Source organism: Coturnix japonica, chromosome 5 (genome assembly GCF_054131305.1).
Source record: "Coturnix japonica strain WE chromosome 5, WE-NBRP24, whole genome shotgun sequence".
NCBI lineage: Eukaryota > Metazoa > Chordata > Aves > Galliformes > Phasianidae > Coturnix > Coturnix japonica.
In genome coordinates, this window is record NC_140667.1 from 14202094 (window position 1) to 14218263 (window position 16170).

The window sequence follows — 16170 nt, forward strand, 5'->3', positions numbered from 1 at the left end:
AATCTCTATTGGCACTTGCTGTACCTATTAACTCCAGAATACCAAGCTGCAGCCAGAGTCATGTTGACAACAACATCTACTGGTACGAGATCTGCTACTGCACCGTTGGAAGCTCTCATTGTTCGCAGAATTCCTTTTCCTGCCTTAAGAAACAAGATAAAGAGACAGAAGATGCACCAGTAAAACACATGAAGCTTTGCTGTCTTCCAAATGGAAGAATTACTTAAATATTTAATATTAATAATTAGTTTATTATTAAGAAATTACTTACAGCAATGAAGAGACCACTAGGTCCATTGAAGTTATCAATCCATCCCTATCATGAACAGTTGAGAGAAAAAGGTTTGAGTTAGCAAAGTCTACAATTTTAAGTGAAAATTCACCAAATTAACTCATGAAAGATATTAGTTTCCATACAACTAAGTGAATCTCACCCAAAGTAAAAATCAGGTAACATAACATTCTATAATATAGACAATCGATCCCTGTAGTTTGACTGGTCCTTTTAAGTGAATTAGTGGTTTGCTTATTTCATACAGTTAATAAAAATGCACAATACATTTATTTTAAAAAAATTTATATTCACAAGTATTTTTAGACAACTTCCCTCAACTCAGACTAATAGTTGCCAGCAAAACTGCAAATTCTTAGAGGGTTTTGGTGTGCTTTTTTATGCTTTTTTTTTTTTCCCCAGTAGAAAACATTTTCACTCAACTTTATAGCCAATATTTAGACATTATGTACTAACTGGGCTGACACATACATACTCCACATTTGTGGTGACAACTATACAAGACATATTTAGTGCTTAACTAAAGGTATTCCAGCACTACCTCCCATACACAAGGAAGCATGTAGCATAAAAACTGTACATCAATATATAGCATAGAGCACATACAAAGCGTGCCATTCCCTGCCCTTATGAAACTTGGCTAAGCGTTTTGACTCCACCTGTCTTATGTTGCACACACCCCAGTTTCCTTAGTGATGCTTCACAGCTATTGACATGTTAATGCACCCCGAAGATGGAAAATGGTTGAAAAACATTTTTACATGCAAAGTAGTAACTCCCATTGCAACAAAAGCATGTTGTTCCACATTTACAAGTAATTTATGTGTCTATACATCCTACATGCAAGTATTCTATTTGATGCTTTTGGTATCATAGTTGTTAATCAGAAGCAATCAAGCCACAGTTCTGAAGTCTGAATGGTTTTCCTCTATAAATTTCACTACACACACAAGCTGCCAGTACATCAAGCAAGACAGACAAACTCAACAACTTACGGGAAAAGGCTCCTTCCAGCTAGCACCAACAATAGATGGCCTTATAATGGCAGTGTTTAAACTTGCACCTTCTTGCTGTACTACGTATTCAGCTAAGGCTTTTGTATACGTGTAGGTATTAGGCCTGTCACCTATAAGTTTGGGTGTAATATCATTCACTAGGCTATCATCCATCCACCTAAAGAAACAGAATAAAAGCAGATGTAAGTAATACTGCTTCAGTGGAAACAGCGAGGGGGAAAAGGAAAACTAGATAAAATTTAAAAAAACCTTCTGAAAGTAAAACTAAAATCCCATCTTTTCTTCAAAACATCATCCAAGAAAAATAAAGTACAAGCACTCTCCAAGAAGCTGCATAATAAGAATGAGAAATTCTGCAAAGAAACATGGAACTGAGTTGTTAATTATTACTTATTTCCTGTGTCTACAAAAACCCCCACTAGGTAACACTATATCTGTGTAGTCTAAACCCCAGCTTCAGTCTCCAGACTTATACCCAGCTACCACTGAATTCTGAAAGTGACATACTCCCACATTAAACCTAGAAATTGTAAATCATTCCCAAAATCATTTGTTTATTAGGATTTGCTGGCAGACTATATAGGGTTCAGCTTTAAAAATACATATATATACATAATAAATATATATAAAATATCATAAAATATAATTTAAGAAAATAAAAGAGCCAGGACTTTTACTTATTATACTAAAGGTTAATTTCCAAAAATGCCAGAAAAATATCAAGTTTAACAAAGCCTGTCTTCTACTCACTTTCCTTAATGGCAACCACATATTTATCAAACTGTTCTGAAAGAAGAGCTTAAGGAAGAAAGTTTAAGATTCTACAGCAGCAGTGTATTAGGATGGTTTATTGATATTATCACTAGCTTACCTAAGACTGCTAATACTTATTTCACACTCATTTTGCTTTAAATTAAACCATAAAGCTTAAGCATTTGAGAATGAATATTATAAACAGAAACTTGTTTTTCCAAACCAGAACATCTGTCTAGTTCCAAAACACTTCAGCAACAATTCACATGATACACTGTAGAGAGTATATTTATAAGCTTAGTTAAATAGGAAATCTCGTTTTAAAAAAGTGCTTGTTAGTTATTGTAAAAGTTGCCACGATGTCTTATTCATATTTTTAAAAAAGAGCACACAGACTGAAATGGAAACAAGTCACTCCACAAGCAAAAGAGAGAAGGTTGCACGTTTCAGAGTCCACTGAAAGAAGCATACACTATCTTTGCTCTGTTCACTCATTTATTACCCTATATACTACTGCACTGAAGAGCAACTAACACACACCTCTGCAAAATCTCTTTGGAAAGCAGACAGTGAGCCTTACAGCATTAAGAAAGTTGATATAACCACAAGTCCCAGCACTACCTCCAATGTTGTGTGACCACACATCTCTAAGATAAGCTGTGACAGAAGGACTACTGACAGCCTAGCCACATGATTCCACAAACTCCACAGCTAATAGACAGGAGAGTGCAAAAACATCCTTCCAGTGGCAACCCACAGGAAGCCCAGCTTACCCCACTTACTCTGAAGGCTTATAGAATAAATGCATTGTTTATCACCTGGAGATCTCTAATATGTTCCAGACTCAAATCCATCTTGTTTCTTAGCTTTTGTTTCCTAATTACTGTTTTATACTTTGCTACTAGAAAGCAAGTAGTTAAAGATTCCTGAATTAAATTAACAAAGCTTAACACATACTCAAGAGAATCCATCAATTTCTTGGGATCAACAGGAGGTGGATAAACAATTTCCTCAATATGTTTTCGATTGCAATATGCATATGCAGTAGAAACATGCATGAATACTTCCAGATTCGTCATCTGCTGTGCCAAAGAAAGGAGCTGTTTTGTGGAAAGCACATTTAACTGAACGGCATCTCTGTTGATTAAAAAGAAAACTTATTAGTAAAAAGCAAGACACACACACAACAAAAAAAAAATGCACAAAGAAATAACTAGTCAACCCACTAATTCTTTCCTAAATACCTAGTGATGGGTATATATGGTATTTCTAATGTATGACATATTCCCTTACCCCTTAAAGAGAAAGCCATGTACCGTACCCAAACCTTCTGCTCACAGCAATATGACACAGCCTACATAAAACAAAAGTATCTTGAACATTGAAAGAAATTTCTAAGTGCTACCCTCTTCTTATTCCTAAGACAGTCAAAGTCAGCGTGCTTTTGATTTCCTACAGCTAAACCCTAATACAGTCAATTTTTCAGAAGACGCAAAGGAAAAAAAGATACAACAGAACACTCAGCTACCGTATGAGGTGACTGTCAATTTTAACAGCAGCTTTAAAGTTCCTAGCTCAAGTTAAGTCAGCACCTCAGAAGGAAGGCTTAAAGAGCTAATAACTCACTAGCATTTTCTTGTAGGACAGCTGAGGAATCAATAGCACAAAAGGATTCCAGGAGGAAAGGAAGAACAAATAAAAAGGGATTGCAATAACATACCACATAGTTCCACCCCTCCAATATAACTGCCTCTCATACAAACAGCACCCTTAAGGACACCACAGAGGCATGCCTAGTCTCTTATGCATTTTGCACCACATCATAAAACACCTTAACGACCAACTTCTACAATCGTTTAATACATTCCAAATATCCTCTTCAGTCTACAGAACTTACTACAGGAGCTAGCATTCTTGTATACAATGCAATTCTTCTATACAAGTACAAACACAGCAAGTTAGTTTCCTTGGAAAAAAAGGCAGTGAACTTCCCAGCATTAAGTGATCTAGGAAGTGACACCACCAGAAAGGACTTTCATCATTACTTCCAATGTTAGGGCATTACATCCTACATCATTTACACCTGTTAAAGTACCAGAACTGTTTGTATTCCCTCTTACACACAAGTATGAGTAATGAACACAGTACACAGTATACAGCTACAGCTTATTTACATCCTCTCCAGCTATTCCAGAAATGAGAGCAGCACGTGAAGGAAGACTTGGGAAAATAAATAAATAAACATATCCCCAAGGTTCTTCTTAACAGTTTCCATTCAAAAAAGGGTTTTGAAAATTAGGCAAAGGCTTCCCGTTAAAGAAGGGAGCCCATCATACAGTAAAAAAAAAAAAAAAAAAAAAATCTATTTCTTTTCCCTGCACTAACAGTCAGCATCTGTCTATAACTTTACCACAATGTGAAATTCATTCTGAGTAGCATAATTCTCATCTCTAGCAAAGCAGATTTAAATACTGTACCTCCATCTTTTTAAGAAAAGAAAAGCACAATAGCTAATAACTAGTTCTAGGGAAATGTTTAGTACCTGAAGTACGATCGTTAAATTGACCAGACATGTAAAAACAAGTTACACATTCAGCCTCTTTGTCAGACTACCACATTTGCAAGACTGTACAGATATCCTTCCCTCTGAATACAATCAGATTATCATGTTAGACTATACAGAACTGCAGACTCACCTTAGTGTTTCATTGAATCTGACTGTAGCAGCACAATGAAATATAATATTAATGCATTCTATAAGTTTTTCCTTGACTGCATTACTAAGGTCCAGTTCAGGCTGCGTAAGTTCACTTGTAATCACTATTATTTTTTCTTTGAAGTCTGGCTGCTCCTCTCTCAACCTGTCAAAGAGCTGTCAAAGAAAGAAACATAAGACCAAAAATTCAAACTGATAGCCAACAAACATATGTTTCATAATTAAAAAGCCACTTATTTGTCTCCATATTCACCTTAAAAATGAGGCATAAGTCGCAATTTAGCAATCTTACAACATGCTACTAACTTACCAAGAACAGTGTTGAATTAGTGGACAGTTTATCCCAAGCAGCAAAACCAGAAGTACTGCATGTTTTACATAGAAAGCGGTAAGACTTCAGTGTGCACTACAAAACCCTTCTAATAGTCACCCCTATCACTGAAATCAGATATCTCGGGACATCAAAAGGAATAGTCTCTACAAGTCACCTGAACTTAAAGCCTTTTTAGGCAGCAGCCTTAGTATTGCTTTCTCTTCTTTCAGCAGGGAGAAGGACAATGAACCTGCGTAATTTTTCATTTTTAGGTTTAGAAACCTTCTGTCAAGCTTGAAAAAGCCAACATTTGTGATAAAGATTGCAGGACTTACGCCAGATTTGGGAAACTTATAGATAAAGAAAAAAAAACCACAAGCAAACAGAAATTCCCTGCTTCTCCAGAGAGAAAATAACAGGGTTAAGGGCTCCTCACTATGTTGGAGTATCTGAGTAACTCTTATCAAATTGGTGGTACCCAAGTAGCAAAAAAAGAAAACCACCACACCCATGACCTACACCTGTGTTCAATCTCCTTGTGACTAACTGGATTCTAACCATGCTGCATAATATGCAGATAGTTAGCATGCAAGTTTTCCTGAGCAAGAGTGCTGTGGGTATGGAGCTAAATACACCTGAATTTATTTATTTTTTAATCAGAACAGGCCCTAATTCCACATGGGCCATTCCATAATAACACTGTAGTATGGATATATGATGCATCTAGTGGAGAAATCTCAGATCAATTTCCCAAGCAAGAGATTTCACATTAAAAGACAAAGTCATTTTTACATTATTAAAAAAAAAATCTAAAAGTTTTGTTACCTATAAACATTAACTATACTCAATACTTTATATTTATCCCGAAGCTATTTCTGTGCCTGTGTAGCCCAGAAAAGCAAAAAGGCTGGACACCCATGCAGTAGCTGTTCTCAGGAGGAAAGTATCCTCACACAGTCCACACAACTACAGAGAAAAATCACTTAACTAATTATTCTGATGCCTCCGTAGCACAGAATTTCAGTGCCTTTACTTTGTTGTCACAGGTTTACGGTAATACCAAAACCTAAGAAATCTGTAATAAACTATTGAGGCAAACACCTCTGTTCTATTTACAAAAAATAAATAAATAAATTCAAACAACCTGTGGAGATCACATCTCTTTGCTTACTCGTAGATCCAACAGCACACTGAAAAAAACCACCAAACATTATACCCCATCTTACATAGAAGAAAACAAGGCAGAAAACTGACTTGACCATCTGAAGGAGGGTCTGAACCTAATCCCAGGCTGCACTACCACCTGTACATGATTATACATTCTCTTAATGTGTTTTAACACAGATATTTCACTTCCCAATACTGCCAACATCCTCCTCTTAACAGGATAACTTCCTGTTATTGGCTTTGCTAGAGAACAGCTTGAAAAAGGACGACAGAAACACTATAAGGTCTTAGCATTTAAGTTCGTTAGAATAAAAACCAATATTTTGCTTGAGGCAAACCAAAGTTGTTCTCATAGCAAAATGAAAGCAGGATTCAGAACGACAAATAAGTATCCTGTGAGAAAGTGACACATACCTTACAGCTGGTTATTTCCTCTATTCGTGCTTCTGGTGTCTGCCCTGCTTTGGGTCTTACCAACACATACACTGCTTTTACTTTAGGACAAGACCTGAGCAGCTTTTCCAGAAGCACTTTTCCCATGAAGCCTGTAGCTCCAGTCAGAAGAACATTCTTTCCTTCGTAATATTCAGGTATGGAAACCATTATGACCTAAAGAAAAGACAAAAAAAGAAATATATTTATTGTTTGATTCTCCTTCCCTCGTGAAAGTTTGTGTGAGAATTCTCCTAACTAAAAGTGCAGCATGTCACAAATAGGCCTTCTAAGAAAACTAAGAGCAAAACAAGGTTTCTCAAGTTTAGCACAGCACTCAAGTGTTGTAGGTTTTGCTGCAGTTAAGAACGCAACCCACGACAGTGATGACTATGTTCTCTCCTAGTCAACCATGAGGGGATTTTTTTTTTCCTTATTCTAGATACTATAAGCAGGAAGATAAATCCTAAAGATAAATATAACGCTTTTTCAATGTTATCTTTGGACAACGACCATAAAGACCTCAACCTGTACTTCAGGCCAACTTCAAGTCATCCTGCGAAGCCTCATATACCAATGTCTTCAAAAAAAAAAAAAAATCCTAAAATGGCTTACTTCTAACTGAAAAAGACTACAGCATATGGCTACATTTCCACCATGATGAATCACATTGGGCTGCTATACACAGCAAGCTGATATAGTAGAAGTCCAGTTGTAGTCTACAGCAGATCTACAAACATCAACCATTACACTCAGAACACAACAAAGTGTTTCATACCGTCTGTCCATGGTATGTTTTAAAAAAAACACCCTACACAGAGTATTTCTGAAAATATTAAGAGTTGCAACCCTGAATGCTTGAACAGAATGAAAGCCTTTCTTCACCCATCACTCCAGAATAGAAGAACAACTGATACCAACTGTTTTAGTCTTTTTGCTGTTGTTCAGGATATTGCAGACAGGAACTTACCAGGAAACATACACAAAGTCTTGTGTATAATGAAAAACTACAGGCTTAATTTGCACATTGTACACACATTTTCTTGAAATGCTTATCTACACACCAGGTACCATGCTGGGCTTTTTATGTTCATGTGTTGTGACAAAGCCTCAAAACAAGCTCTAAGTAGTTACCTGCCAGAAATGAGTTATTACCCACACAAGCTCCAGCTTTAGGAACCTGGATATGAAGTCGTATGTTTTGTCACCCACTGCACCAAGACTTAGTTCAACTGCCTTTGCTGAAAAGAATAGCTCCTGCAATTACTGTGGAAGCACCTAAAGAAAAATGAGCTGCGGGTACAGTAGCAAGTTTAGAACAGATTAAGCACTGCTATTTAATGGCCACAGGACATCATCCAAAGTTTACGCTGTGAAGGCTGGTGAGATCAGCTTACTGTAAATAAGCTTCCCCCCCACATCCACCTTTCACATTAGCCACATACTAATAAAGAGACTTCCACCCAGGAAAAAGGCATAGAAAGCAAGGAAAGACAGCCTTAGGAGCCAATTCTTCACATCTAATGCAAGATACAGTCCTACTGTCTTCACCTTCAGAATCACAGATTTATTATGACTCAACATATGCCTAATTCCTGATTTTTTTTGCTATGCTATTTGAACATATTATTCAATCCCATTTATTCAAAAAATAAAAATAAAAATCTTCCATGCTTGCTCCTACATACAGGATAACACTTCTGTCTACCCTGAGAGCACTTATGCATCCTTTACTGTACCAATTTTGTCACCAAGAATCATTTTGCTGTAGTTCTTAAGAATTCTTGTTACTTACTCATACCTTTTACACCTTTTAGCCTCTGTAACAACATATAAATACCACTGTTTCACTCCTCCTTCCTCAAAGGAAAGCTCAGCACTATTCAGACAATGCTATAACTCAAGTTCGTAAACTTGCTCACACAGGCAGAGACAATCCTGCAGTAAACACAGGACCTTCAATACAACACCCAGTACAGACTACAGTCCAACATTTATAAGGTGAAACTGAACTGAAAAAAGAGTCATGCTGCTGGTGTTGAAATAGGCACATTTGCAATGGTCCAGCTTTAAGGTAGCTGAAAAATCTGACCATGTTTTAAGACCTATGATATAAAGAAAATTAGAAGCCAGAACAGATCAGAAAGTTTCCTGCCTCACTTATGCCTTACAACACCCTCCTGACCAAAGGGTTAGTATCCGGTAGAAAATAGCTTTTAAAGAACAGCATGTGCTATGATTAAGAAAGATGAAATCTGTTTGCTAGGAAGAAACACACAAACACACACAGGTACTCAAGTATTCACACAAGAGGCAAGAACACCAACGTTCACAGGGATTTTTGTTTGTTTTTTAAGGATTCTTGACTGATCTATTTCCTTTGAGCAACTCTACACTGTCTCCCCTCATCCTACTCTCCAGTACCTACAGTATCTGGTAGTTTTTATTCATAGCAATTCTCCACACTACTTCTGTCTTTTCCTACTTGAATTCATCTTGCAGTTTCCAGCTAGAAAAAGATAACTGCTAAGTTATAATAAACGTGCTGCTGCCAAATTATAACAATAAATGCTGGGCTTGTGAATGAATTGCCTTGAAGCACTGTGTTCAACTCAAGGACAGAAACCACGCACGGAATCTGAGGATACCTGGACAAAGACTAACACAGCTCAGCTGGGCTAAACCTACCAGAAAGAAAAAGTCAACTCAACTGCAGGAAGGGGGGAAAAAAAAGTTCCCACTCAATGTCTCTTTCCCCACCTCTTCTGAGAACTCATCTCAACATGCCAGTTAACGCAGCATTGCTGGCAGCAACTACCTTTGAACTCACAAGGGACTTAATCTCACAGGTATGAAACATTAGCTGTGTTGCCTTTTAAAGTTCCTCTCTGCTCAGTAGCTTACCCTTCGCTTAAAGCCAACTACTGAAGAACTACATCATAGCTCAGTTTCAGAAATGTGTTGAGAACTAAATGTAATTCCTAGAAGGAACTCAGCTCTGTTTTTAACACAGAGCAGGCTGGAGTTGGTTCAAAAACGATACCTACCTTGAAAGCAGAATCAAATTCAGCATAAGGTTGACATGCCAGCAATCTTCCACATTACAAGTGAGTTGCTGCAAGCACATAATCAGTACACTCTCTCTATTAATTAGCAATATGTATTTTTACCACTTATTGAATGACTTCTTTACCACACCTTCTTCAAACAATGCCAGATATTTCTGTTAAATACAGCAATGCCTTATGCACACTTAGAATGATCTGAACTGAAAAGCAGCAATGTAGCTGCTTTTTGAGCTTGTAAGTAACAATAACTAAGGGGAAAAAAAAAACACAGGGCAGATGAAAGGAAAACTAAAAGTTCTCTTAAGAACCCTTGGTGTAGAACAGGCAGAATCACTGGATAACTTGTAGAGATCAACTGCCCTCAGTAGAGAAAGCTTCCACTAAAAATGCCACAGAGAAACTGATGTGAACATATGAATTCACAGGCTCCGGTTTAAACTAAAGGTGATTGAAGACCCAGCTCATCTGAAACTTACTGCCCTTTATGGCATCAAACACTCCTAAACACTTCAGTAAAAAGCAAATAGAAAACTACCTCCTGGATTCCAGCCAACATTCCCCATCTTGAAAATAATTCTTGTGTCCAAGACCGAGCAACAGCTATTATGGAGCAAACAACAGCAGCTCTGTTTGCCTCCAGAGCAACTACTGCAATATTTAACTGCTTCAAACAGAGGTCTCTATGACACTCAGAACAAGGGCAGTTCACATATTTGCCCAAACACAGATCAAGATGCTTAATGATTTGCCTTCAAAACTGCCAAGAAAGCCTGCTGCAGTGCCAGTGAATGTTCCAATGCTAAACCCAGCAAAAAGGAGTGTGCACTTATGTCCTCATTTGAGGATAAATGGTCTGTTTTCTAGTTAATCATCGCCAAACATTAGGTCAGCAAGACACTCCTTCCAAATTCTATCATACTGAGATTATCCAGTCACAGGAAACAGACAATAACTATTTCCCAACCTCTCAAGCATTAGCAACAAACCAAAAGCACTGCAAAATAGAGCCTGGCAAACTCATCTTCCCCCAACTGCTTGCACCTAGCACTAGCAGCAGTGCAACACCACAACAGTCTACAAGACAGACGTTTCTTCTAACTTACAGATATATTCAGGCAGTAAGCCCTACACACCAAATCTGATGACAGCAAGCGTTTCAGAAAACCAGAATCACACATTTGTATCAGAAAATCATTACCGTAGGTCAACTTGCCATTTAGAACTGCCATTTTCAAGGACACCGCAGCAAGCCAGAATTAAATTTACAAACTGGATAGATTCAGGCAGCAAAGGCAGTAATATTTAACTCACCTAAACAAGATTATGCCAGAAAGACAAGCTGGGGTCACATCACGTCTCATTGCATCTGGTGCCTTGTTTCCGCAAAAGTAAATCAACAAATGCTATCAGAAGTTATGTCCACATTTTCAACAACCACAAGGGTCAATGATTTCCCCTATTTGGGCAATACCTACAAGCATATCACCAAAGGTGAGTTTGTTTGTCTTCACAGTCCAAGGTTATACCCACTGAGAAACCTTATCTGTGAAAGATAACTGCTTAGGAAGATGAGTAGAGATCGTAACAATGGAACAGGGTATTTCCTTTTGGACACTACTTTTGGTGCAAGTTCACTTTAAAGCATATCTAGGCCAAACTTCACAAACACACTGAAGATTTGAGATTATTCCTACACTTAGAAGAAAGAAAAAAAACAAAAACATGCTTAGCAGTGTTTTCAGCTGTCACTAACATTCTTACCTACTCTCTGCAAGACCATTTTCTATACTAGCTGAAAGTCACAGTCATCTGCAGGATAAACCTGACAAGAGCATTTATCATATCTACAGGAGCTGGGAAACATAGTGCCAGGTCTGGAAGCTAATGATAGCCACTACATTTTCAAACACTATCAAAACAAGTCCAAAATTTAATAGTAACTAGCTGTTCTCAGGCTTCTGCCTGGAGGTATGCTGGACAGCAAGCATCTCACACTGCCCTAAAGATGTATACAAAGCACGGCAAACGTGATCGATGTTCACTAGGTATACTAGAAAATTACTGAGCTGCAGACACTTCATGCTGGCTCTATCCCCACACCTTGAAGATGTTCAGAGACATCTGCTACAAGATACACCTACTTCAAATCAGTTATATTTCTTACATTACATACATGCAAGCTAAGAAGCTATTGCTTCAGAATTAAATTAGAAATTCATGTTTTTCTGAATTGGCCACTGCTGGAGTTTGTCCTTCAAGTGCACACTACAAGAAAAAGTTTCAGCATAATTAACTTCATTCCTCCAAGCTGCACAGAAGGCCATCAGTTAAGAATATTAGACTGCTCCAGTAAAGTACACACTGCAGCAAAGAACAACCTGCATACTCTGTTTCCAGTTCACAAAGAATTATTCTTAATGCCCAGAGAGCTTTCAAACAGAGAGCTAAAATCAGGTAGAATCAACATGCACTGAACAAGACCACAGCTGGAGATCATTTTATCTGAGACACTCAACACAGATGTCTCGTAACACTGTCATATCCCAGCAAGAGAAAGTCCCACTGTTTATCAAAGTAGTTCCACGAATCACAGCTCTACAGTTAACACTGAGAAGGAGTAAAACATGCCCAGGAGCCTGCCTGCAACATGAATGGATACAGTAACAGGCTCACAGCTGAATGTCATTTAACCAGGAAGGAGTGAGGACTCATCAAAACATCTTGGAAAACAAACAAACAAAAAACACGTAGAGGAAAAGTAAGAAGGAAACAGTAACAACAGGGTCACCAGTTCATCTATTTTCATAGATACAAAAAGTCCTGGTAATTAAAACCTGGATTTACGTTCATCACATCAGTCAGACAGGAGAAAAAAAATAACAGCCCCAAGACTGCATTCTGAATTACTGTTTGAAACACTGGTAGATGAAAATGAGCCATCTGTACGGCCTGCACTGCCACTGAAGGGTATGATGAGTTTTCTTTTTTAAACATAGCTTTTGCAGTCCAGATATTTCATTGAAAAAGGACATAACCCCTTCTCTTATTTCTTCTTAGTTTGAAACTGCAACATATGAAGGAGCGAGAAGGTTTCAATCAATTTTTAGAATATACATCACACAAGAAATGTGAAGTCCTAGATATGAATGCTTTCACATCTTTCCATGCTTTCTGATATTTTTTACAGTCAAACCAAGAAGTCCTAATGCTTTCTGTGAGCCCTGACTTCAGAAAGCTTAAAGAGCTTTATAGGAACCTGCAACACTTTACGCAACACACATGTGTTAATGTTGAATACTAACTATACTCCTGCAAGAAAACCCTCAAGTGTCTGTCATCACATTGCACCAAAGCCTGACTCCTAATGCCTTTGTTGTAAAGGTCACTTGTCAGAGCTCTTCATATGAAAGTGCAGCCAAGCAACATTTTAACATGATATAATTCAATAGCTTCCCAGTGCTAATCAGTGAAGATCTTCATTTCCCATCACGGTCCTGCAGAAGTTCTAAGAATTATTCTGAAGTCCAAAAGTAAGTTGACAAGTACTCTAGTAGGCTCTATCTGATGCCTAATCACTTCACATACTCATTAAAAACAAGCTTAATGCGGTCTTTTCCAATACAAGTAGAACAAAACTGCAAGCAGATTAATAGCCCTTTTCCTACAACTTCTGTATATTTAGAAATACCTTCCACATACACACAGTTAAAGCACATTCTAACAGCAGGTTGCCTACCTACCGCACAAATGGGACAAATAAAGTGAACAGCACTCACACAGGAGGCATAAAGCCTCTCCCACTTACAGAAGCACTAAAGATCTTATTCACTCACTCAGTTAACACGCACCTAAGTACTGAACAATCTGCCTTTAAACCCCACTTAGGCTCATGCATCTCTTATCTGGATCTATATATGGTGCTCATTGCACACTACTTCCTACAAGTTCACAAACACGGAGCTAACAATGAAATGAAGGGTTGGTATGGTGTGTGTACATACAGATAACACAGAATGGGAGTTTAGCAAGATCTGCCACGAATAGCCCAACCACACCTTAAGGAAGAAAGCAGTAAGGGATGCCAATGGAGTCACACACTGAAAGAGGTTTGTAAAACCTTTCAAAAGGCAAGGAAGGAGTTTTATAAAAGCTTCACAAGAATCTGTGCTGGAGACACTCAGAGCTATAAGAAAAACAATAATAAAAGATTATCTGCTCTACTCAGAAAGACAGCACTCGCTAGGACCATGTTCAACTTCCACACTTCCAAAGCGTTGAGGCTAAATAAAGCCCAGCTGGAGGGCTGCGTTGCAGTCAGATTGCTGCAAGACTCAAAATTAGCAACCAGGAGAAGCAGCACAGCTACACAAGAAGGTACTGATCATGCTCAGCCATTCGAGTATTACAAAGGTACATCCTCCAACTACAGAGCACCAAATTATCAAAGCTCAACTTTTAATCACAACAGTTCCTATGCTGGTTTTTTTTTTTCCCTTTTGCATTTTACTCAGTAACTCTGGCTCCTCCAGACAAAACAAAGCGTACTTCAGTCAACAGACCACCCTCAAACACTGAATATTTTGGCCACACCAGAACAAAAGAAACATAACACTTCACACATTATTTCAGGCTGAGAAGCCCCAACTCACTGCAGTGATACAGCAGTGTCTCCAGCTACTCTTAGAATGTTTCCTAGCACTTGCTTAAGCTTCCCAAACAGCTGCTAAGAACGCCTGGCCGCTTTAGTTTACTATAGATCCCTTCCACGTACTTGCAGTGCAACAGCACTGGAACCACAAGACCTTACAAGTGCTAGAAGTTGAAAACAGGAAGATGACATGGGACGCTGTTTTCCCGTCATGAGGAAGCAGGAGAGGAGCCTCAGTTCATCCTCTTAGGGACTAGAAGGTCCTACAGACAGACATCACCACCTTCTCCACTTGCAGGAGATCTGTTAGTGCAGCCACTTCAATACATGTATTACTCCAAGATACCATCAGGAGATACACTAGAAAGGCAACACTTGGTGATGCTCTGTGCTCACATCTGGCTAGCAGATATCCCACAGGCTTAAAGCAAAACCTTAAGAATACCCTGTACCAGAGGGCAGAAAGTATTTACTAACAGACAAGTTTGGGTTCTGCTTCCTGACTAACCTTGTATTTTATGCTCAAGCATCGAGTGCTGAGGAAGAACAAGCTGTGCTTTTCTCTAACTATGGGAAAGATTCAAGTTATTGGCAAACACACACCTTCACATCAGAGACACATGATGGAAAACAACATACTTCACTGTTGCTGTTAAAATTTCTCTCAGTGGTAAAACTGATTAGCCCCACAGTCCAGCATTAAGACCCAAAACTCAAAGTCAATGGTTACACAGCTAGATCTGCATTCTGTTTTACTGTCTGTTCTAGGTACTGCAGAACCTCACAGCTCATTCTTCATGGCCCGTTTAAAAAGTTTCTGGGTAAAGAAAAGGCTGATTTTTAGCAATTTAAAAACAGAGCAGAAAAAGTGAGAAGCGCCAAACTTAGAAATATCTTAATACATAACCTGTAAGTTATTTCAATAACATACCACAAACAGCAAGAGATGGGAGCAGGCAAAATTTAAGCTTGCTATGGTACAGATGGCTGCTCTAGGTACCCAAAGGGCCGTGCGATCTAATTCTGTTTTGGTTACTATTAAATGTTATTAAAATATCAAAACCTTTCAGGTGCTAAAGGTGGGAAGTAGGTTAAATGAAATTAAAGGCTTCTATTCCCATGAGATTGCAGCTGGTTTCAATTACAGGCTGGCTGTATCACTATAGAGCTGCACTTCTTCACTCCTGAAGACCCATGCTGCCCCTTCCCCACAAGGGCCCTAAACCTCTTCTCAGAGCACAGTGGTGATGCACACACTGATGCTACAGCAGCTTTCAAGCTACTCTCAGCTCACACACGACCCAGCCGGGCAATGTTTCGGTTCTCTCCCCCACCTCTTTCCGACGGGGCGAGCAACCCGTGACCCCTTCCTGCGAGGCCGCTCCCCGGCCGCAACCGCGACGGTTCCGAGAAAGGGGAAGAGCCGCGGGGGCAACCCCGGAATGAAGGAGGCCGGGCCGCCCGCGAGGGGCTGTCGGAGCGATGGGCAGAGACCCGGCGGCAGGTGGAGCCGGCCAGCGCACGCTGCGGGGCTTTCGGCCTCGCCCACGCGGGAGCGCAGCCGCCAGGAGAAACCCGGGGATTTTTCGGTTTCCTTCCTGCCCCCCCATCATCTCTTTTTTAAGGCGATTGCTCTCCAGCCCCCGAATCGCGGCCCTCCCCCTGGCCGCCCCTCGGGGCCCCCAGCTCCAAGTCTGCCCCCCCACGCCAGGAGCCTCCCAGAAACGCCCGGCTGCCCCTCCCGGGCGGATGGAGCGGCCGCACG

At 39.4% G+C, this 16170-nt stretch overlaps 1 protein-coding gene across 6 annotated transcripts in view; it reads right to left on the bottom strand.

The window, feature by feature from the left end:
• FAR1 (fatty acyl-CoA reductase 1) overlaps positions 1 to 16170 on the bottom strand; it is a 69593-nt gene that overhangs the window by 12915 nt on the left and 40508 nt on the right. For 4 of the 6 annotated variants that reach the window (XM_085550107.1, XM_015863939.3, XM_015863938.3 and 1 more), the window contains 6 exons: positions 6672 to 6866; positions 4758 to 4933; positions 3019 to 3198; positions 1288 to 1465; positions 272 to 316; positions 25 to 143 (listed from right to left, as the gene is read on the bottom strand). In XM_085550107.1, coding sequence (XP_085406233.1) covers positions 25 to 143; positions 272 to 316; positions 1288 to 1465; positions 3019 to 3198; positions 4758 to 4933; positions 6672 to 6860 — 887 coding nt within the window. In that variant the 5' untranslated portion in view covers positions 6861 to 6866. Of the gene's footprint in view, positions 1 to 24; positions 144 to 271; positions 317 to 1287; positions 1466 to 3018; positions 3199 to 4757; positions 4934 to 6671; positions 6867 to 15739; positions 16071 to 16170 lie in introns of those variants that run through there. The other 2 variants (XM_085550109.1, XM_085550108.1) reach the window with 2 other exon arrangements.